The 23393-nt window shown below is 42.6% G+C and overlaps 1 protein-coding gene across 1 annotated transcript; it reads left to right on the plus strand.

Moving 5' to 3' along the window:
* Positions 1 to 2147: 2147 nt before the first annotated feature.
* Positions 2148 to 2971, plus strand: LOC123938534 (high mobility group protein B1-like). The gene has a single exon (XM_046000000.1). It carries the CDS (start codon positions 2249 to 2251, stop codon positions 2894 to 2896), a length of 648 nt encoding a protein of 215 aa, XP_045855956.1. The 5' UTR covers positions 2148 to 2248; the 3' UTR covers positions 2897 to 2971.
* The last annotated feature ends 20422 nt before the right edge of the window (positions 2972 to 23393 follow it).

Consider the following 23393-nt stretch of genomic DNA (forward strand, 5'->3'; position numbering starts at 1 on the left):
TAGTAATGTTACAGAATGTAAAATCAATATATAGAAATCTGTTGCATTTCCATGCACTGATAATGAAGCAGCAGAAAGAACAATTTAGAAAACAATTACATTTAAAATTACACCAACAAATGCTATGCAGCCATCAAAAGAAATGAAATCCTGACATTTGCAATGACGTGGATGGAACTAGAGCGTATCATGCTGAGCGAAATAAGTCAATCGGAGAAAGACAACTATCATATGATCTCCCTGATATGAGGACGTGGAGATGCAACATGGGGGGTTAGGGGGATAGGAGAAGAATAAATGAAACAAGATGGGATTGGGAGGGAGACAAACCATAAGTGACTCTTAATCTCACAAAACAAACTGGGGGTTGCTGGGGGGAGGTGGGGTTGGGAGAGGGGGAGGGGGGTTATGGACATTGGGGAGGGTATGTGCTATGGTGAGTGCTGTGAAGTGTGTAAACCTGGCGATTCACAGACCTGTACCCCTGGGGCTAATAATACATTATATGTTTATAAAAAAATTTAAAAGTTATTTAAAAAAATAAAAAATAAATAAAATTACACCAACAAGCCAAAATACCTGGGAATAAACTTAAATGCATAGGTAAAAGAACTGTACTCTGAAAATTATAAAACACCGATGAAAGAAATTAAAGACAACACAAACAAATGGAAAGATACCCCATGCTCATGGACTGAAAGAATTAATACTGTTAAAATGTCAGTACTACACAAAGCTATCTACATATTCAAGCCAATCCCTATCAAAATACCAACAGCATTCTTCTCAGAACTAGAACAATCCTGAAATTTGTATCGAACTCCAAAAGATCCCATACATATAACAAATCAATCTTGAGAAAGAACAAAACTGGAGGTATCACAATTCCAAACTTCAAGATTCTTATAATACTATAGTCATCAAAACAGTACGGCACAGGAATAAAAACAGACACACAGAGCAATGGAACAGAATAGAGAGCCCAGAAATAAACATACACTTACATGGTCATTCACCTACAACTAAGGTGGCCAGAATGTACAAAGGGGAAAAGACGGTCTCTTCAATAAATGGTGCTGGGAAAACTGGACGGCTACATGTGAAAGAATAAAACTACAGCACTTTCTAACACCGTACACAAAAATAAACTCAAAATGGATTAAAAACCTAAATGTGAGACTTGAAAGCATAAAATTCCTAGAAGAAAATAATAGCCAGTAACCTCTTTGGCACTGATCTTAACAACTATGTTTCCAGATAATGGCTCCTCAGACAAAGGAAACAAAAGCAAAAACAAGCTATTGGGACTACATCAACATAAAAAGCATTTGCACAGTGAAGGAAACCAACACCAAACAGAAAGGCATCCTACCGAATGGAAGAAGCTATTTGCAAATGACATAGTGGATAAAGGGTTGATATCCAAAATATATAAGGAATGTAAGAATATAAGAAATATAAGAATATAAGAAAACTCCCACATAATCTGATTTAAAATGAGCAAGGACCTGGGACACCTGGGACCTGGGTCGCTGGTCACATGACTGCCTTCAGATCAGATCATGGTCTCAGGGTCCTGGGATTGATCCCCACATTGGGCTCTCTGCTCAGCAGGGAGTCTGCTTCTCCCTCTGCCTGCTGCTCCCCCTGCTTGTGCTCTCTCTCTAACAAATAAATAATTTTTTTTTTTAATGAGCAAGGGCCCAAACGGACATTTTTCTGAAGAAGACATCCACAAAGAGGGGTCATTTGACACCTGTCAGAATGGCTACTACCAAAACCACAAGAGACAACAAGTGCTGGTGAGGATGTGGAGGAAAGGGAGCCCTCATGCACTGTTGCTGGGAACATAAATTGGTACAGCCACTATGGAACAGTATGGAGGTTCCTTAACTTTTTTTAATTACTGAGTATTTACCCAAAGAAAACTAAAACACTATTATGAAAGGATACCTGCAGCATTACTGCAGCATTATTTTCAATAGCCAAGCTGGGGAAGTGACCCAAGGGAATCACTGATGGAGGAATGGATAAAGAACATGGCTGGCACTTTGAAAAGCAGTGTGGAGATTCCTTAAGAAATTAAAAATAGAGAATGTTACAGAGAGGAGAGAGTGAGGAGGTTGCGTCTGGCTCCCGCTCTCACAGCCACTGCAGTACATTGAGCTCCATAGAGGCAGCGCCGGGGCAAGTGAGAGCCAGACGGGCACTGGGCGACTCTGTGCCTCGCTGAGGAAAATAATTAAACATGGGCAAAGGAGATCCTAAGAAGCCGAGAGGCAAAATGTCATCATATGCATTCTTTGTGCAAACGTGCCGAAAGGAGCACAAGAAGAAGCACCCAGAGGCTTCAGTCAACTTCTCAGAGTTTTCTAAGAAGTGCTCAGAAAGGTGGAGGACCATGTCTGCTAAAGAGACAGGAAAATTTGAAGACATGGCAAAGGCTGACAAGGCCCGTTATGAAAGAGAAATGAAAACTTATATTGCCCCTAAAGGGGAAACAAAAAAGAAGTTCAAGGATCCCAATGCACCCAAGAGGCCTCCTTCGGCCCTTTTCTTGTTTTGTTCTGAGTATCGCCCAAAAATCAAAGGAGAACATCCAGGCCTATCCGTTGGTGATGTTGCAGAGAAACTGGGAGAAATGTGGAATAACACTGCTGCAGATGACAAGCAGCCTTATGAAAAGAAGGCTGCTAAGCTGAAGGAAAAATATGAAAAGGATATTGCTGCATACCGAGCTAAAGGAAAGCCTGATGCGGCAAAAAAGGGAGTTGTCAAGGCTGAAACGAGCAAGAAAAAGAAGGAAGAGGAGGAGGATGAGGAAGATGAAGAGGATGAGGAGGAGGAGGAAGATGAAGAAGATGAAGACGAAGAAGAAGATGATGATGATGAATAAGTTGGTTCTAGCGCAGTTTTTTTTTCTTGTCTATAAAGCATTTAACCCCCCTGTACACAACTCACTCCTTTTAAAGAAAAAAATTGAAATGTAAGGCTGTGTAAGATTTGTTTTTAAACTGTACAGTGTCTTTTTTTGTATAGTTAACACACTACCGAATGTGTCTTTAGATAGCCCTGTCCTGGTGGTATTTTCAATAGCCACTAACCTTGCCTGGTACAGTATGGGGGTTGTAAATCGGCATGGAAACTTAAAGCAGGTTCTTGTTGGTGCACAGCACAAATTAGTTATATATGGGGATGGTAGTTATATGTGGGGATGCAGCTTCTACGAAATAACTGTTGTTCTGTTAACTGAATACCACTCTGTAACTGCAAAAAAAAAAATGTTGCAGCTATTTTGTTGACATTCTGAATGCTTCTAAGTAAATACAATTTTTTTATTAAAAAAATTATTGTTGTCCTTTTCATAGGTCTGAAATTTTTCTTCTTGAGGGGAAGCTAGTCTTTAGCTTTTGCCCATTTTGGATCACATGGATTATTACAGTGTTTATCTTTTCATATAGTTAGCTGATAAAAAAGCTTTTGTCTGCACCCTGCATATTCATGAGGAGGGTAATAAAAGTTGAATTGAGACAGTTTTCATCCATAACTGAAACTCAAATCTTGATCGATTGATACCAGATCTCACATAGCCCAGTCACGTTTATAAAGTGAAGAGTAACCAGTCTAGTCACAGCATGGGATTAGTAGAATCAAACATTTTGAAAAGTCTGTCCTTGAAGGACTAAGAGAAAAGTATGTTCTAATCTTTACTTGAGGACTCTACATTCTTTAACTCCCATTACCATGTAATGGCAGTTATATTTGCAGTTTCACATTAAAGAAGACCTGAGAATGTATCCCCAAAAGCGTGAGCTTAAAATACAAGACTGCCATATTAAATTTTTTGTTGACATTAGTCCCAGCAAATGCTCTGGGGAAAAAAAAAAAGGTTGGCTGTAAATGTCTTCTATTTATCTGAATATAGATTTCTTAGGAAACTTGACTTTCATTAAAGGTATTTTTAATTAATTGGGCCAACTTATAAAATGTATGCCACATTTAAAATCAGGTGTATTTTCCTACATTATAGTTTGCTCCTTTATATAAGTCCAATAGACCTGAGGGAAGAAGACACTTAAAACTTTGTATTTCAGTATGAGTTACCTGATTTGAATTTGATTTCTCGTTACAAAACCCTAACCCATTCATTAGACTCATGTTATCTACAGAGCAGTTTAGGGAACAATTTGGCAATTTTGTGGTTTTTTTGAGATTATCATTCTCTTAAAGTGCCAGTGTTTTAAAATAGCATTCTTGTAATTTTACACGCTTTTGTGATGGAGTGCTCTTTTGTTATATAATTTTGACTTGGATTCTTTCCATTTGCATTTGTTTATGTAATTTCAGTAATTTATGTAATGTTTATATTAATTTCAGGAGTAAAAAATTGCATTTGTTTATGTAATACTGAACATCTGAGTCCTGGATGATACTAATAAACTAATAATTGCAGAGGTTTAAAAAAAAAAATTAAAAATAGAGCTTCCCTATGACCCTGAAATTACACTACTGGGTATTTACCCCAAAGACACAGATGTGCAAAGAAGGGCCATCTGTACCCCAATGTCCATAGCAATAATAGCCATAGTCGCCAAACTGTGGAAGGAACCAAGATGCCCTTCAACGGATAAACGGATAAGGAAGATGTGGTCCATATACACGATGGAGTATTATGCCTCCATCAGAAAGGATGAATACCCAAGTTTTGTAGCAACATGGACAGGACTGGAAGAGATTATGCTGAGTGAACTAAGTAAAGCAGAGAGAGTCAATCATCATAGGGTTTCACTTACTTGTGGAGCATAAGGAATAACATGGAGGACATTAAGAGATAGAGAGGAGAAGTGAGTTGAGGGAAATTGGAGGGGGAGACAAACCATCAGACTGTGGACTCTGAGAAACAAACTGAGGGTTTTTGGGGGGGCGTGGTTTGGGAGGGCCTGGTGGTGGGTATTATGAAGGGCACGTATTGCATGGAGCACTGGGTGTGGTGCATAAACAATGAATTCTGGAACACTGAAAAGAAATTAAATAAATAAATAAAATTATTAAAATAGGGGGGGAAAAAAAGAAGAAGAAGATGGCTGGACCTAGAGGGTATGAAGCTAAATGAAGTACATCAGAGAAAGACAAATACTATGATTTGACTTAAATGTGAAATCTAAAAAACAAACTAAATCCATCAAAGCAGCAGAAAGAAACCCACAGGACAAACTGGCAGGTTGCCAAAGAGGAGAGGTGTGGGGAGCTGAGCAAAAAAACGTGAAGAGGGGGTGGGAAGTACAGACTCTAGTTATGGGATGCGCAAGGGAGGGGAGGTACAAGCACAGGGTCTGAAGTCGATGGTGTAACGCCCGTGTATTGTGACGGACGGCAGCTACACCCGTGATGAGCAAAGCCTAATTTACAACCACCTAAATAGCTGTTACAGGCCTAATTCTACCTTCTAGGGAAGTGAATTTCCTCAAAGAACAATTTTTTCCCCTCCCAGAACATTTTATTTTATTTTAAAGATTTTATTTATTTATTTGTCAGAGAGAGAGCGAGCACAGGCAGACAGAGAGACAGGCAGAGGCAGAGGGAGAAGCAGGCTCCCTGCCGAGCAAGGAGCCCGAGGTGGGACTCGATCCCAGGACTCTGGGATCATGACCCCGAGCTAAAGGCAGAGGCTTAACCAACCTAGCCACCCAGGCATCCCTCTCCCAGAACATTTTAAAAAGCAGCAAAGAGGATGCCTGATGTTAAAATGTTTAGTGAAAAACATGTGGATGTGAAATTACATGACAACATCCAGGTAAAAATACTCAGCTATATGGACAAATCCTTGGAAGAGAATACCGAGGAATAAAAATACTTATTTTTGTTAAGGTGATGAAATTGTCAATTACAAAATAGTTCCTTTTAATACTGCTATTATCTGATAATTACAGAAGGTAATTTTTTTTTGAAATGCTACTTTTCCTAACTTGAAAAAAAAACAGACTGGATAGTTGTCACTAATTCTTATAGCTTCTCTTATTTCTTTAGGTTTCTAACCACTTTGTATGAACTACCTTCTCTTTCTCTCTCTCTCACACACATACACTCCACCATATCAATAATCCAAGTATGTAGTAATGACAAGTGGGAAGGGAAGATGGCCCTTGCTTGGCACAGATAAAACTACTAGCTCAGTGGGTCTTAGTGAACCATGTAGCCTATTCTCCTTCAGCCTTTAAAAATTTCTCACATATGGGGCACCTGGGTGGCTCCAGTGGGTTAAGCCTCTGCCTTCAGCTCAGGTCATGGTCTCAGGGTCCTGGGATCGAGCCCTGCATCAGGCTCTCTGCTCGGCAGGGAGCCTGCTTCCTCCTCTCTCTCTGCCTGTCTCTCTGCCTGCTTGTGATCTCTGTCTGCCAAATAAATAAATAAAATATTTAGAAAAAAAAAATTCTCACATATATGTTCCTCCAGAAAGTCACTTTCACTGTTCTTTCTGAAACTGACTATAAAAAGCCTTTTGAGACCCAAAAGCAACAAAGTATGTCATAGAGGGAAGCGTGTTTATCCCTCTGGCCTCCACTGCTCTGATCTGGTTAGTAAGCCCCTTTCTGTCCAGAAAGCTACAGTTACACATTTTAGTCACTCTGTTTCTAATTGTCCTTAAGCTACATGCCCATAAATAAACTTAACCCTATATTTTTTTCATTTTCTCTCCCCATACGATAATGGGATGGTAGAATAACCATTCACTTCTGAACCTAAGCAATGTAGGCTCTTGCCCTCCCTCACTTTTATGCCCTGGCCAGGCAGTGATCCCACTACCCCTTTGCAATGTTTCTACTTAAAAAGGAAAGCAAAGGGGCACCTGGGTGGCTCAGTGGGTTAAAGCCTCTGCCTTTGGCTCAGGTCATGATCTCAGGGTCTTGGGATGGAGCCCCACATCAGGCTCTCTGCTCAGCGGGGAGCCTGCTTCCCTCTCTCTCTGCCTGCCTCTCTGCCTGCTTGTAATCTCCGTCTGTCAAACAAACAAAAAAACTTAAAAAAAAAAAAAAAGCAAACAAATTCCTGCCCAGGACCTAGAGCTGGGGGCTTATCCCAGCGTAAGCCACCCCAGTGAGAGTGTGTTCCAAAGCAGTAGTAACAGGAGAAATAGGGTTGTTAGCTGCCAAAAGGAATGCGTGTGTGGTTTTATCTAACCAGAATCACTGCAAAGCATGCTAATTCGTTTTGTTTCTAAATCTTAATACCCCTATTGAGGTACAATTTATATCCAGTAAACTATGCATGTCTAAAGTGTAGAATTTAAGTTTTGACCTACGTGCATATGCTTGCAAAACCATCACCACAATCAAGATAATAAACATAGCCATCACCCCCAAAATTCCTTTGCAACTCTTCTGTCGTGCCCCCCTCTACAATGCCCACTCCCAAGCAACCACCAATGTGTTGTCTCCATATTTGTTTGTATTTTCTAGAATTTTATATAGATGAATCATTCTGTAAGTACTCTTTTGCCTATTTTTTCCTTTCAGAGTAGTTTAACATTTATCAACTTTTTGCATGTTTCAATAATTGATTCCTTCTTATTATTGAATAAGTGTGTGTGTGTGTGCGCACGCGAATGCGCACACCACACACTGTTTATCAGCCTGTGGATGGCTACTTGGGTTGCTTCTAGCTTTTCTTTATTACAAACAGAACATCTATGAATATTCCTGTACAAGCCTCCGTAGGGACGTCCACTTTAATTCTCTCGGCTAAGCACCTAGCAGTGGAATGGGTGGATCATACAGAAGGTATATGCTTAACTTGTTAAGAAACTGCCAAACTTGTTCCCAAGTGTGCTACCTGACGTTTCCACTGGCAGCGTATGAAAAGGCCAGTTCCTCTACATCCCCACCAGCACCTGGTATGACCTGACTTTACAACCGCAGACTTTCTAATGTCGGTGTGCTGGGGTTCCTCGCTGCAGCTCTAGTTCGCGTTTCCCTAATGACTACAGATGCTGTACCTCTTTCCACGTGTTACTTGACACCATCTGTGCATCTTCTTCGGCGAAGTCTCTTCAAATCTTTTGTCCGTTTTTATAGAACCATTTTCTTATTATTGAGCTTTGACATTTCATTATTTTGGATTCAAGTCCTTTATGAGATATGTGGTTTGCAACTATTTTCTTTCAGATTTATCCTTTCCTTCTTTCTCTCTTTTTTAAAAGATTTTGAGAAAAAGCGTGCACACAAGGAGGGTGAGGGGGGAGCAGACACCCCACTGAGCAGGGTGCTGCCTCGAGCTCGATCCTGGGACTCTGGGATCATGACCTAAGTCAAAGGTGGAAGCCCAACCCACTGAGCCACCCAGGCATCCCTATCTTTTCCTTCTCTTAATGTCTTTTAAGGAAAGATTCTCTTCCGGCCAGGTCTCTACTCTGTGAACTCCAACCACCTGGGCTGACTCCCAGATCCATTTCTGCAGCTCATTTCTAGTTAGGTTCTCCTCCCCCAACCACAGCTTGAAAGCTCTCTCCAGGAAGTCAGCGGGAGCGATTGTAGTAGGGCTCATCTCCCTTGTCTCCCTCCTCTCAGGCATGACTGTCCTTCATTACCAGATTTCCAGAGTCTTCAAAACCATTGTTCCTATAATTTGTCAGTATTACTTGGTTGTTTCAAGTTTTAAAAACAAAAAAACAAGTGGTGACCAGCCCTGAAAATGCTCTGAGTCAACAAAACTAGGTTAGTCATACAAGACAAGCTTAACTGAGCTTATTTGGCAAGACTGACTTCACCTAGTTCATTTCTTGTATAGACCTCTGATAATCCGAGGCAAAACTTGACTGGTTTCCCAAAGGTTGGTAAAAGATAACCACTGACCAATTCCCAGTTACTTCAGAAAATTCTAATATGATAACCAATCACTGTGAAGAATAAAGTCTGTTTTCTCACGGTATAACCTTATATACTTTATAACAATACACACCTGGGCCTCATTCTATATTTAGTCAGAGCCATCCAGGTTTCAGCCTTTTTGGTGTCTGCACAATAAATTTTTACTTGTAACTACTTCCGTGATACAATGGTTTTACTTCCAACTTTCCACACTGGTGAGAAGTTAAATCTCGTCCCTGTTAACTCCATCTTGGGAAGAAATGGAAGTCCCAAGCCAGAGAACATCCCATCCCACGGACTACGAAGCGGGTTGAAAGACTGTCAACTTGGAAACAGAAAAGGGAAACGGAACACAAAGCACACAGGTAGCCAACCTAGGCTTTGGGGGAACCAAGAGAGAAGTGGCTGAGACTATTATAAAGCTTGGATGCTCCGGAAGGGCTCCAGGGAGCTGAAAGGCAGCCATCCGAGGGGCTCACGGCTGGTGCTCATGTCTCAGAGGGACCCAGTGACGCTGCTTCTGCAAATTGGGGGACAACTGCAAAGTGGATTCAGCGGCTGCTGCAAAAATCAACTGCCACCCTCAGGATGAAGAAGTGAGAATGAGCGGACACTCCACAGCACAGAAAGGAGTCGAAGTCTCAGGAGCAAACGGGAAGGAGCAGTCCCTTCTTCCGGCCTCAGGGCTCTCGTTAGCTCCCCTTTTAGCAGATTCTAACGCGGAGCAGCTGGAGGCTCGGAAACATGGTTTCTAGACGTTTCGACATTGGCACGACAAAGCGGAATCTAGAAAGGCGGGCTTCGAGCTGAGGGACGACGGCTTCATGACCGGCTACTAGCCACCCCTCCTGCTCCCCAGGAGCCATGCGCGCTCTTCTATACCTATGCGAGCTCTCATGCAAGAAACTCGCCTGCAGGTTCCGGGCGAACAAGACGCAACTATGCTTCACAGAAGCCACTCTTGTCCTTACCTGAAAACGATGCGACGCGAACTCCCAGCCTGCACGGGGTTGGTCCCCGCGGTACTGCTACTTGGACGAGCTGCGTGCAGACCCGGCCCCCGAACACCGCCGCCGGGAACTTCCTGCTACCAGGGGCCCAGGTGTAGATGATTTCAAGCCTGGCTCTGGGGCCTGGCTCTGCTCTTTGTGAGAGCACAGAGGCGCCCAGTTGCAATGCCCCATGCACTGAGACCAAGCTTGCCTTCTCTGACCCCTTCTCCAGGGAAGACAGTGCAGGCTCCAGTCGGACCCCATGTAAGTAAGCGGGCAGCGATGCAGGCAGAGCCCAAGGGGTTGCAGCAAGCAAAAGGAGGAAGCGGAAGGAGGTCCTGCTCTTGCTAATCTGCGCCCAGCCTCAGAGCCCATCAGCCAGGCCCTGCCGCTCTGGAGGGCTACCAGGACAGGTGGCATGCACGTGCTGTGCAATTCCCAATAACACGTGCAATGCCTGCCAGGAGGACGTGGAAACTGTAGCCGTGCACCTGAAGCAGGCAGAGGAAATCCTGCACCTCCCCTGCTCCCGGCTTGAGAGAGACGGGATCCTTCCGCAGGACGCCAGCTTTTCCAGTGCCTGCCACCGGCTTGCCCCTGTCTCCTGGTCTTATCACTCCAGGGGAACATTTCTGTGTGTAACTAGGCAGAGACTGGGGAAAATAATGAATTCAAAGCTCCCTTTAAACAATAATGAGTTCCTTTTAAATAATTCAGAGTAACTGATAATATTATTTTTATTAATCATTCCTCACATTTGATCACAGTCCCATCAGAAGAGTGTGTTCCTTAATGACTATATTCTAAAGTTAGCCTCCAGCAAAACCTGAATAAAATATTAAAGGGAAGGATGAGAGGAAAGAAAAAAACTGTTACTATACCCACATCTTTGCTAATATACCACACAGATATGTTTGCACACACACAGAGAAAGAAAATATGCAAGGCTGCTAGTCTTCATTTCTATAAGTAATCACAAACATATTTTTATAACCTCCTTTCACTACCCATTTCGTTTTCTCTTGGCCCTCATAAAGAACCACAGCTGTTCACTATTCTTTATGAGGTCAGGTGATCTAAATCTCCATTCTCGAAGGCTCTCAATTCCCAAACCTTTTTTTTTTTTTTTTTTTTTAAAGATTTTTTTTATTTTTATTCATTTGACAGAGAGAGATCACAAGTAGACAGAGAGGCAGGCAGAGAGAGAGAGAGGGAAGCAGGCTCCCCGCCGAGCAGAGAGCCCGACGCGGGACTCGATCCCAGGACCCCGAGATCATGACCCGAGCCGAAGGCAGCGGCTCAACCCACTGAGCCACCTTTTTTTCTTCATTTTTTGTTGTTGTTGTTGTTGCTGTGGTTGCCTGTTGGTTCAATGGTATTAGCGGACCAAAATGGGTATTTGGCAGTGTTCACCTTTAGTTCAATGCAAAAAGTGTCCACTGGGAACCACAATCTCAGAGCTCAACACTGGAGAGATAAAAAGCAAGAATTCCAGGGTGCCTGGGTGGCTCAGTGGGTTAAGCCTCTGCCTTCGGCTTGGCATGGTCTCAGCGTCCTGGGATCGAGCCCCGCATTGGGCTCTCTGCTCGGCAGGGAGCCTGCTTCCCTTTCTCTCTGCCCGCCTCTCTGCCTACTTGTGATCTCTCTCTCTAAACAAAATCTTAAAAAAAAAAAAAAGGCAAGAATTCCATACTTGAGTTATTGCAATAGTGAAAGGAGCCACTCCTACCTCCAACCTTGGATGGGAGACTACAGGAGAGACACACATATATGTACTCTGCTTCACAGCTGCATCCTCTAAGATAAAACCCCATGCTTTCAGGGTGTCTCTCCTAACAGGGAGCCTAATAGGATCTTCCATAAGGCCACACCATTGCTTATTAAGCCAGCAGCTCTAATGGAGTATGTGGTTAAAAAAAAACAAAAACAAAAACACGACAGCAACAAAAAAACCCAGAGGACTCAATGGACACGAGCCCTCTGCTGAAAGTCTTTTGCTGTGAAATGAGCTTCCTGATCAGAAGCACTATGGTGTGGAATTACTGTGACCATGAACAAGACAGAAATATTACGGGCAAGGAAGGCAGGTCAATACGGAGAACACCTGTCTATTCCAAAGAAGACAAATCTCTTTGCCTTCTGTGCAGGAAGAGATCCAAACTAAGAGTTTTGCCAGCAAGGCGCTGGCTGGTCTGCGGGGGGACGAGGCTACACCCAAGGTGTTGCCAGGTCAGGTCCGAAGCTCTGTCAACTATAGTGAAGGAAGGCTCATGTAGGCTGAAGCCAGGAAAAAACTTAATGATAATCAATATTCTCCATTTTTAAAGATTAAAATTTGAATGGGTTATTTCAGATTGAACGCAGGACAAGGATTCTAGCCCTTAGAGCTAGCCTTCCCCTCACCACCCCCCAAAAAAGAGCAATTTATAGGCTCTGCTCTGCCTCACTCAGCATTGGACTTGTTAAAATGGTATTTACTAAGTGCTCAGTGAGGAAGTCATTCAGAGCCAGTCAGCGGTCGGGGAGGCTGTGAAGAAATTTCCTAGATTGCTTAGCATTCCACAGTTCTGAGGACAACTGAGCAACTGCGTATCTTCCACGACACGTCCCCGCATGGTGAAGGCGGTGGCGGCATTCTGTTCAAGGTTAACCTCGCCCACGGGAAACGAAACACTAAGAACTAAGAACAACAGTCCCATGCTAACGCCGGGGCTCTGACATGGCTGACGTGTGTAACTTTGCGTGGATGTTGTGAGGTGCGGTGGGCTTTACAGACAAGCGTATTGTGACCCAATTCGTTCACCAGGCAGGTGTTCCTGAAAGGCAGTCTACTGACGGAAGAGAACTGAAGGCAGAGGACTGACTGGACCATCAAAGCCGAGTGTCTGCTGAAGTGAATAAAATGCTGTGTAAATCCAGGCGTCACCATGGCATGAAGAAAATGAAATAACAAGGAGGAAGAGGGATTAACTCACAAGGAAACACGAGGTGATCTTGACCTGCACTGACCTGGTAGGCTCATCCCCGTCCAGTGGTCTCCGTCCAGAGGCTCGTGAACAGAATCTTACTGGCAGTCTTGGTAAAAAGAAGCCAATAAGCTTTGGGTCAGCATACACCTCCTCTTGCTGCCACTGTTGAACTCTCGAAAAACCTTCAGAGAGATTTTCCGTTGTATTTCACATCCTCTTGTATGCTCAGGGAGTCGTGTATGATTTTCAGGCTCTGCTCGAACACTGTTTTCTGTGATGCCACCACACGAAATCCAGCTTAAGTCCTGTCTGTCTGGAAGGCTCGTGACCCTACTGCACAAACAGATTTGTGAAGGATGTTTCAGAAGAAAGTAACACGAGGGATGGAGTTTCTGAGTGGCTTAAGCCCCCTCGGGGCTCCTGAGTTTTTTTCCTTGTATTTTCAATGTCAGAAATAATTCATTTCAAAGAATAAACGATATGAAAACAGGTCTGTAACAACTGTAAACCTTCTCAAGCAATTGAATCATTTCTCCTTTTAAGGGGCAGAATATGAAATTTGGTGGGGATCCAAATGCCATGTCAAGTTGTCCTCGCCAGAAGATGATTCTTGTGGGGCGCCTGGGTGGCTCAGTGGGTTAAGCCTCTGCCTTCGGCTCAGGTCACGATCTCAGGGTCCTGGGATCGAGCCCTGCATCGGGCTCTCTGCTCAGCAGGGAGCCTGCTTCCCCCTCTCTCTCTCTGCCTGCCTCTGCCTACTTGTGATCTCTCTGTCAAATAAATAAACAAAATCTTTAAAAAGAAAGAAAAGATGATTCTTGCAACACACCCTCCCCTGACTTAACCAGGGAAGGAAGAACATGACTGAGTCCAGTCAGAACTAGCGTCTCCCCCACCCCCCAGAAAAAAGAACTAGAGTTGCCCATTTTTACATGGAGCCCAAGGGAAGGTTAAAAGTTCTAAATACCGTCTGTGGCAGTGGTGGTGAATAGGAAGTCAGGGCACCTGAAAAGCCCTTGAAGTTATACAGTGGCACAGAACTACAGTATGATGATGACATTAGCTCTGAGATCAGAACCCATGATGACTCGAATAGATTTGTGGGAAAGGCCATCAGCTTTCTATTTGGTTCCGCTCCAAGTAAATATTCCTATAGTACCACACCTGCTACTGAGGTGAACACAGAGAACCAGGAACATGCTCTTCCTGGAAAAAGAGGGGGTGTATCTCTATCTAAATCAATATTTTTACAGTCTTTTGTTTGGGTACCATCAGGCTTTTTACAAATGAAAGACTTCCTGACATGTGGATAAATATTAATAAATCAACCCGTGACATTTATAAAGGACAAAATACGTCGCTCCCACCCTCTGCTTCCAACTTCGCAAACAGAACCTGAGACGGTGAGGTGAGATAATTTTCTGGAGGCCTGAGCAAAGGGGACTTGCTGTAGATGGTTTTGTCTCCTTTCAAATCTGGGAGCTTATCATGGGGATGCTTTTATTTGTACACACCTGTACTGGTTTGAGGAGATGAAAGGGTGGAAGGTAGTTCTTCCTCCCAGAAATATGGTTTTCATTACGGAGTTAGGATCCTATAAACACTTTCTTATGTCACATTTAATGGTGGTATTTATATTTGGTATTTGACACTAGTAATGAACACACACCCCAAACAGTATAAGTAGACACTGTAATTCCCTGATGAGACCCTAATTTAATCAGCTAGGACACAAACACCACCCCAGGTTGAAACACTTGAAGCATTAGCTGCTCATTTTCCTAGGTATTAAGTTTCATTTACCTTTCAAGCTGTCACGGGGACCCTTCCTCTCCTAACTTTGTCTGGTCCTGGAAAAAACACAGGCCTGCCTCAACACACCCTCCTGTATTTGATGATGCTGAGACCATGGGGCCCACTCTGAGGAGGAACTTCTTTCTTTTTTCATTTTTATTTTTTTTCTTCTTTTTAAAAGATTTTATTTATTTATTTGACAGGGAGACAGAGAACGCAAGTAGGCAGAGAGGCAGGCAGAGAGAGGGAGAAGCAGACTCTCTGCTGAGCAGAGAGCCTGATGCGGGGCTCAATCCCAGGAACCTGGGATGATGACCTGAGCTGAAGGCAGGCGCTTAACTGACTGAGCCACCCAGGTGCCCCTGAGGAGGAATTTCTTGATTTGACTGTTCTAGTCAGTAACTATGTCCTTCCCGGGGATTACCTCACTGAGATTTTAAAGCATCACCCCACCCCCACCCTAAAAGAGTGCGATCCAAGGAATGCCTGTGACAGAACCCTTAAGAGAAAGATGTTTGTTGAAACAGATCCTGACATCTTTATCAAATCTCCTGAATTAAAGTCTCTGGTGCTGGGTGTGGACTCTAGTGCCACTCACTCACTCCAGAGCCACATATTAAATCCAAACTGACCCTGGTTGGACACCATGAGGTGTGGAGGCCAAGAAAAACAAGGTTGTACCCATCTCGAATCTAGCCCTAACCTCGCCCTCCCCTCCATAAAACTGAAGGAGGCTGAGGCGGAAGAAAATGGAAACAAAGTTAAACCTAAATATCACTAACAAGAACGCTTGATAGAAGAAATGTGACATTCCACCAGGAAACTCCCAATTGTCGTCATGTTAGTGCCTCATCAGAGGGAGAAACGGCCTTGATTTCATAATAACCAGGCCTCCAATATCCTGACAGTCTTTTTTACCCTGATAGCCCTTCTGAACAGCCCCTTTGTCCTCACCTACTGCTGAGCCAGCAGTCGTGGCCCAGTTATCTACCGCCGAGTCCACCCCGACTCTGCCTTTAAAAACTCTGACTGTAATCCGCTTCGGGGTCCCAAGTCCCTACTCCGCTGTGTCGGGTATACTTGGGCCCTAGCTTAAGCTTGTCAAATAAACCCTCATGTGATTGCATCGATGTTGGCTCCTTGGTGGTCTCTCAGACACGAAAACTTGGGCATAACAGAGGTCCTTTAGGAAATGAAGGAGCATTCAGTGCAAGCAAAATCCAAGTCTGTGGGTTCTAAGAAGTAGGAAGCAGCAGCCAACATTGTGTTCAGCTCAGCTCAGCCCCCAAATTCCTTTAGGCCATCCCACATTCCTCTTTTGGGCTGAGGATGTGACCTAGGACTTGCCTTTATGGTTACACAATACACTGGTTATGCCCATTCGTGATTTATTTATGGAAAGACAGATATCTAAATCATCACCAGTACAGAGCACGAAGAAAAATGTTCATTGAGGGATGTCAGAACACATTTCAAACCACAAATTTCCCTGATGCAAACTCATGAGTGCATGTCGAAAGCAGATCATGAGCTGAGAGCATCTCCAGAAGTAAGGAGAGTTTGTGTTCCCAAACCAAAGAAAGAAGTCCTTGAAATGCCATATTGTTGGCTCCCAGAATGGGGAGCCTCTCAGGGCCTCGATGGTCAATCACATCAACTTGTGCTTTGTACTCCTGAGGAAATACAAATACAGCAGTGGTGAAATTTCAATTTACATATGCTACATCCACATCAAGGAAATTTCTTGGTGTATTTAAGTGTAAGGAATCCCGAGATGTATGCTCTTCTACAGAAATGAGAATACAGGGGCGCCTGGGTGGCTCAGTGGGTTAAGCCACTGCCTTCGGCTCAGGTCATGATCTCGGGATCCTGGGATCGAGTCCCACATCGGGCTCTCTGCTCAGCGGGGAGCCTGCTTCCTCCTCTCTCTCTGCCTGCCTCTCTATCTACTTGTGATCTCTCTCTGTCAAATAAATAAATAAAATCTTTAAAAAAAAAAATGAGAATACATGGAAACAGGAAGTCAGCCTCACAACAGGGAGGGGCCTCAGAGAAAGAGGACTCACACTTTTTTTTTTTTTTTTACCGTATTCCATTTGAGGGGACAAAGTCTCCCACAGCCTGCCCACTTCAGCCTGTCCAACTTTCCCACAGCGGAAGAAAAGCTTGGTAACAAAGAATGAAGAGAGGAATGAATCAGTCAAAATGGTAATAATGGAACAATTACACAAGACAATTACCAAAAGAAAACCACAATGATGATGGTTTTACAAATGCATTATTTAATACAAAAATACCAGTATCTCCAGATCACGACCATCATCACACCAAGACACTTCCTTTTTTTTTTTAAAGGTTTTATTTATTTATTTGACAAAGAGAGATCACAAGTAGGCAAAGAGGCAGGCGGGGGGGTGGGGGGGGGTGGGGGGGCGGGGCGCAGTTATGGGATGCAGGCTCCCTGCCAAGCAGAGAGCCCAATGCGGGGCTCGATCCCAGGACCCTGAGATCATGACCTGAGCTGAAGGCAGAAACTTAACCCACTGAGCCACCCAGGCGCCCCAACACCAAGACACTTCTAAGAGTAAATGGTGGTTTCACCAGGATAGCAGGTATAAATGGCACCTGTCCCAGGACATCCAGTGACTTAAGGTCACCGAGTGATCATACACCAACAACATATCCTTCCATAAAAGCGGGAGTATTCCCAGTATCTAGGTGTGTACTTACTTGGTAAAGGCTTTGCAACATTCCTGGTGGTAAAATGCTGAAAGTAAGTCCTCAGAATTCTCTAGCAATATGCTGATTCTAGTGCCCAAAGACTCACATGACAGTTTTGGTCTTCTTGCACCTTAGAGATCTGTCAACCTGATTTCAGTCTGAGGGTCCAGTATGCAGCTGTCTCATCTCTCATGTCACTTGGTTCCAAATATTTCATAATTTTGTTTCCTTTTTAAAAAAATTTTGAGTTCTTTTTTAGAATATATTTTTAAGGGGTGCCTGGGTGGCTCAGTGGGTTAAGCCTCTGCTTTCAGCTCAGGTCATGATCCCAGGGTCCTGGGATTGAGTCCTGCATTGGGCTCTCTGCTCAGCAGGGAGCCTGCTTCCTCCTCTCTTTCCCTGCCTCTCTGCCTACTTGTGATCTCTGTCTGTCAAATAAATAAATAAAATCTTTAAAAATAAATTATATATATATATATATGGGTTTCTTTTTTCCTTTCAAATTTTATTTAAATTCTAGTTAGTTAATAGGGAGTAGAATACTCATTTCTGGAGTAAATTCAGTGATTCATCGCTTACATACAACACCCAGTGATCATCACAAGTGCCTTCCTTAATGCCAATCTCTGATCTTGCCCACCCCCCACCCACCCCTCTCCACCAACCCTCAGTTTGTTCTTTTTTTTTTTTTTTCAGTGTTCCAAGATTCATTGTTTATGCACCACACCCAATGCTCCATGCAATATTTGCCCTCCTTAATACCCACCACCAGGCCAGTTTGCCTCCCCATCTCTTTTCATCTGTTTGTTTCCTAAATTCCACACAGGAGTGAAATCATATGGTATTTGTCTTTCTCTAAATTTCAGTTCTTATTAAATCTAAGATTTATTTAGTGATGTTATTTGGTTTCTAACATATGAGATGTTTAAGTTATTCTTCTGTTAACTGATTTCTAATTTTAGTGACAAGTATGGTCAGATAATATATTCTGGATGATATTGTTCCTTTTGGAATTACTAAGGTATGGTATATGGCATAGTGTATTATATTAGAATTTCCCACAGAAACAGAAGTGATAAGATATATAGAGATGCGTAAGTGGAGATTAATTATAGGAATTGGATCACGCAATTATAGAGGATACAAAGCCTCTTAATATGCCATCTGCAAGCTGGAAATCCAGAAAAGCCTGAGGTATATTTCAGTCTGAGCTCAAAAGCCTGGGAATATGGCGCTCTGATTTCCAACAGCAGGAGAAGATGGCTGTCACAGCTCAAATTCTGTTTGGCCCCACAGGGTTGGATGTCCACACACTGGTGAAGGTGATTTTGACTTGAATCTACAGACTCAAAGGCTAACCGCTTCCCAAGACACTGTCACAGACGCAGCTCGTAACCCATTCAAACTGACACAAAATTAACCATTTTATGTGTGGTTTATTGTGTTTTTTCCCTTAGTTTTTGCCCTAAAAGAATGCTTTTTTGGTTTGATAGGTTTACTGCTTCTTTGTGGTACTTGTGTTGCCAGTTCTGGGTCCTGGACTCCACTGTCTTCACCAGTTTCCTCAAAAGATCCAATTTAAGTTCCTAAATATACAGATTCATCTGTGATGTGAGAAGTCCAGGGCGAAGCGTTTATCGTGTGCTGTCCAGCCTTGGGCTATCACACTGCTCTCCCTCCTGCCCCCATCAGTCGCTTCAAGTCTGCCTTTTGCCAAGGTCCTGGCTCACACCATGTGACCTTGCCTGAGCATACTCTTCAGGCCAGCCAGCGTCCTCAGCGTCAAGGCCTATCTTCTGTCCCAGGTTGGGGGGGGGGGGGGGCTCTTCTTCATGCACTGCCTCTGGAAAGATGAAGCCCGCCAGACAAAGGATTTGCTTACCAGCTGCAAAAGGAGCAAGACTGTCTTCATAGATTGCACCAGGTGATAATAACTCTAAATGTACCATTTGTATGCTCACTTGAGAACTTAGTTCTCAAACAGACTTAAAGAGATTACAATATGCTGTCCCGAAATATGTCATTTGGGCCTAAGAATCATTTTGAGCTAAAAGCACTGGAGTCCCTAAAATGCCTTATATACCTAAAAGCAGAGCTTCCCCAAAGAACTCCGTTTGTCATTAACATCCTCCCTGAGAAGATCTCTAATTATCAAACCCAAACAGACCTTGTCACAGAATAGCACATTTCTATCTCGTTTCCTAAGGATCCCTTTATCTTTCCAGAAAGTCATTTGTTTTCCCACAACAGCCTTTCCTCCCACTTCTTTTTTCCTGCTAAGTTTGGTCTATAAGCCTCCAGTCTAACTGCTTCTTTGGGGTTTTCATGTCTTTTCTTTCATACATGTAAAATTATTAACATAGGTTATAATCAATTATAGTATAATTCTATATTATATATAATATGCAATATTATAATTAGTATCTGTGTATTTTTTCTCTCGTTAATCTGCTCTTTATCAATTTAATTCACATGCCACCATTACTGAACCTAAGAGGTAGAGGAAAATTTTCCCTCCTCTTAAATATCAGGTAAAGTCCATAAAAATTTGTGATGTTCATCCAATAGAACAACAATAAAAAGAATTTTCCATTTTTAGCTCAGAACTGGCCCAGCTAAAGGACCTCAATATTCTTGATACTTCCGGGAGAAGAGATGCACCCATGAAGACAATACTCCCAAACCTAGTGACTTGTGAATTCAAAGGCAAAGTTATCAAGTGCTGAGAGTATGGATTCTGGAACCCATCTCTAGACTCAAATTTTTCTTCTGCTTACTAATGGTGAAGTTTGGCAAAGTTCCCTATCTTTCTAAGCATTAGTCACATCACCTGCAATGGGGATGATGACTCACAATTCTGCGGATTTGTGGGGAGGATTCAGTGAGATAATGAGCACAACGATGCAATAACCACGCCACCAAGGACACTCAGTGCTGCTGTGTTAATGGCATAATGGGAAGAGAGCCTGAACCTCACCGACGAGGAATGTTGTACATATACTTCTCCCTTTTTTACTTATTTTTTTAAAAGATTTTATTTATGTATTTGAGGGAGAGAGGGAAAGAGAAAGCACAAGTGGGGGGGAAGGGAGAGGCAGGCTCCCTGCCGAGCAGGGAGCCTCATGCTGGGCTCCATCCCAGGACAAACCGAAGGCAGACGCTTAACTGACTGAGGCACCCAGGCGCCCCTCCCTTCTTTATTTTTTAACTTGAGGATCGGTTGACTCGGAGATGTGCACCTCATAAATGAATGGAATTAACAACAAATCTGCAGTTCCTCCTTATAAGAGACAAACATATGAACATTCCTCCTCATACAATAGTAACAGGAACCTGTTACACAGCCCTTTTTTATGATTTGCCTTCAAGCTACACACAAAGAAAATGATTTAAAAAAAAAACCTTGGCACACGTTAGTATTACCATTCTACAGACAAGGAAGGCGAAGTCCAAGCTAAAGGACTTGCCCAAGGGAATAAATCAGGGAAAAGCACTTGAATCAGGTGTTCTAATTCAAAATCCCATGCTCTTCTTACCATAGTCAGTACCTCTTGGATTTGTCCTAAATCCAGAGTATAATACTTAGAAAAATCTCATAATTAGTAGGGAAAAAAAACAAATTCCAAAGATACCCCAAAATAACATTATCACAGATTACATGTTCTATCACAACTCATTAACCATCAAACGTATCACAGACTATCATATGTACAAGATGAATACAACCATCCTTTAACTCAGTTTGAACTTTTTTTTAAAAGATTTTATTCATTTATTTGACAGAGATAGAAAGCACACAAGCAGGGGCAGTGGCAGCCAGGGAGAGGGAGAAGGAAAAGCAGACTTCCCACTGAGCAGGGAGCCTGATGTGGCGCTCAATCCCAGGACCCTAGAATTGTGACCTGAGCTGAAGGCAGCTGCTTAGTGACTGAGTCACCCAGGTGCCACCCAGTTTGCATTTTCTGTTAAATATGACAAAAGCTCAAGAATTTACATTTTGCCTCAGGTCATGCAAACCTTCCCCAGAAATTTTGAAATATATTTTATTTAGATCTTGTTGGAACAACTTGCCTTGGCTGAAGAGAAGAATGTTTTGCTCAATTGACTTTCAAAACCCGTTTAGCACTGTGATCCTAAGACATCATGGAGACGTGAGGTTTAGATTCAGTTTTAAGACCGTTATTTGTGATTGTAAGGGCCAAAGATAGGCTGCCCCAACACAGGCTACTCTGGTATGTTATTTTAAATAAAAGTTTTTCAACAAGGACATTCAGAACCGCCTCTGTCCCCCTGAAAGCAGGAACTGAATCTCCCATGTGAAAGGTACCTTTCACATATCACATATTTTCACATTTCACATATTTTACCTTCCTATACCAGGAGGTAAAGAGACATGTTTATCCCCAGAGATGGGAAATTTAGAACTAAGAAGGCTGTTTAAACAACCCTGGATTTTTTTTTTTTTTTTAAGCGACTTACTACCACAGCCCAAATTCTGTTTAGAGTTCCTTATTAACTGAAGTTTTCAAAGTTAAGTTTTCTTTGTCCTGTCAACTCCTCACAGATTTATTGTCTCTTTGTCTAAAAAGTGTAAAAACTGCCCACCTGCCTTGGTCATTTCTTTGGTCTCAATTTCATTACTGGGCCTCTGTGAGTGTATAATAAAACCTTGGGTTTTGCTCATGTTAATCTGTCTCACATCAATTTAAGTCTTACTCAACCCAGAAGACCTTGAAGGGTAGAGAGTGATGTTTCCTTGGCTTCTGATTATATTTTTGCCACTGGTAATTTTTGCTGCTGGGGGAAAATTTGCCTGTACTTTCAAGGTTTCTCTGGCTGGTCTATGAATTAAATTGACATAAGACGAATAAACAGGCAAAAATCAAATCTAATTTCACAAGCACAAGGAATTCACATAAACATAGGAGATCCCAAAGACAGTCAGGCAAAATGAGGTTTATACATCATTCTGGACTAAGGAACAGAGGGTATGGCTCTGGTTCTATAGGAAGAAGGGCAATTAGCAGGAATAATATAAAGAATACATGTTAAATAAATAAATATTTATGGGCCATCCAAAAACAATGGGACAGAGAGAGGACTTTGATCAAACAGACACTGGTAGGTTCCTTCTGTCTACCATACCATAGTTCATATTATACTACAATTTTCTATGGTGATAGCTTCTTTCCTGAAGACGGTTCTCTACCTAGGTTCCTTTAGGCAGTTAGTGGGGAGGTGAAAGGTTCTTCCTGAGCCTGTTCTTTCTTAGTAAGATACCTAGGAATAAACCTGACTGAAGAGGCAAAGAATCTGTACTCGAGAACTATAAAGTACTCATGAAAGAAATTGAGGATGACACAAAGAAATGGAAAAATGTTCCATGCTCGTGGATTAAAAGAACAAATACTGTGAAAATGTCTATGCTACCTAAAGCAATCTATACATTTAACACAATCCCTATCAAAATACCATCAATTTTTTTTTCAAAGAAATGGAACAAATAATCCTAAAGTCTATATGGAACCAGAAAAGACCCCAAATAGCCAGAGGAATGATGAAAAAGAAAACCAAAGTTGGTGGCATCACAATTTCAGACTTCAAGCTCTTATCACAAAGTTCATCATCATCAAGGCAATATGGTACTGGCACAAAAACAGACACATAGATCAATGAAACAGAATAGAGAGCCCAGAAATGGACCCTCAACTCTATGGTCAACTAATCGTCAACAAAGCGGGAAAAAATGTCTAATGGAAAAAAGACAGTCTCTTCAGTAAACAGTGTTGGGGAAATAGGACAGCCACACGCAGAAGAATGAAACTGGATCATTTCCTTACACCACACACAAAAACAGACTCAAAATGGATGAAAGACCTCAATATGAGACAGGAATCCAACAAAATCCTAGAGTAGAACACAAGCAGCAACCTCTTTGACCTCAGCTGCAGCAACTTTTTCCTAGAAATATTGCCAAAAGCAAGGGAAGCAAAGACAAAAATGAACCACCAGTACTTCATCAAGATCAAAAGTCTTTGCACAGCGAAGGAAAC

Source organism: Meles meles, chromosome 3 (assembly GCF_922984935.1).
Source record: "Meles meles chromosome 3, mMelMel3.1 paternal haplotype, whole genome shotgun sequence".
Classification (NCBI taxonomy): domain Eukaryota; kingdom Metazoa; phylum Chordata; class Mammalia; order Carnivora; family Mustelidae; genus Meles; species Meles meles.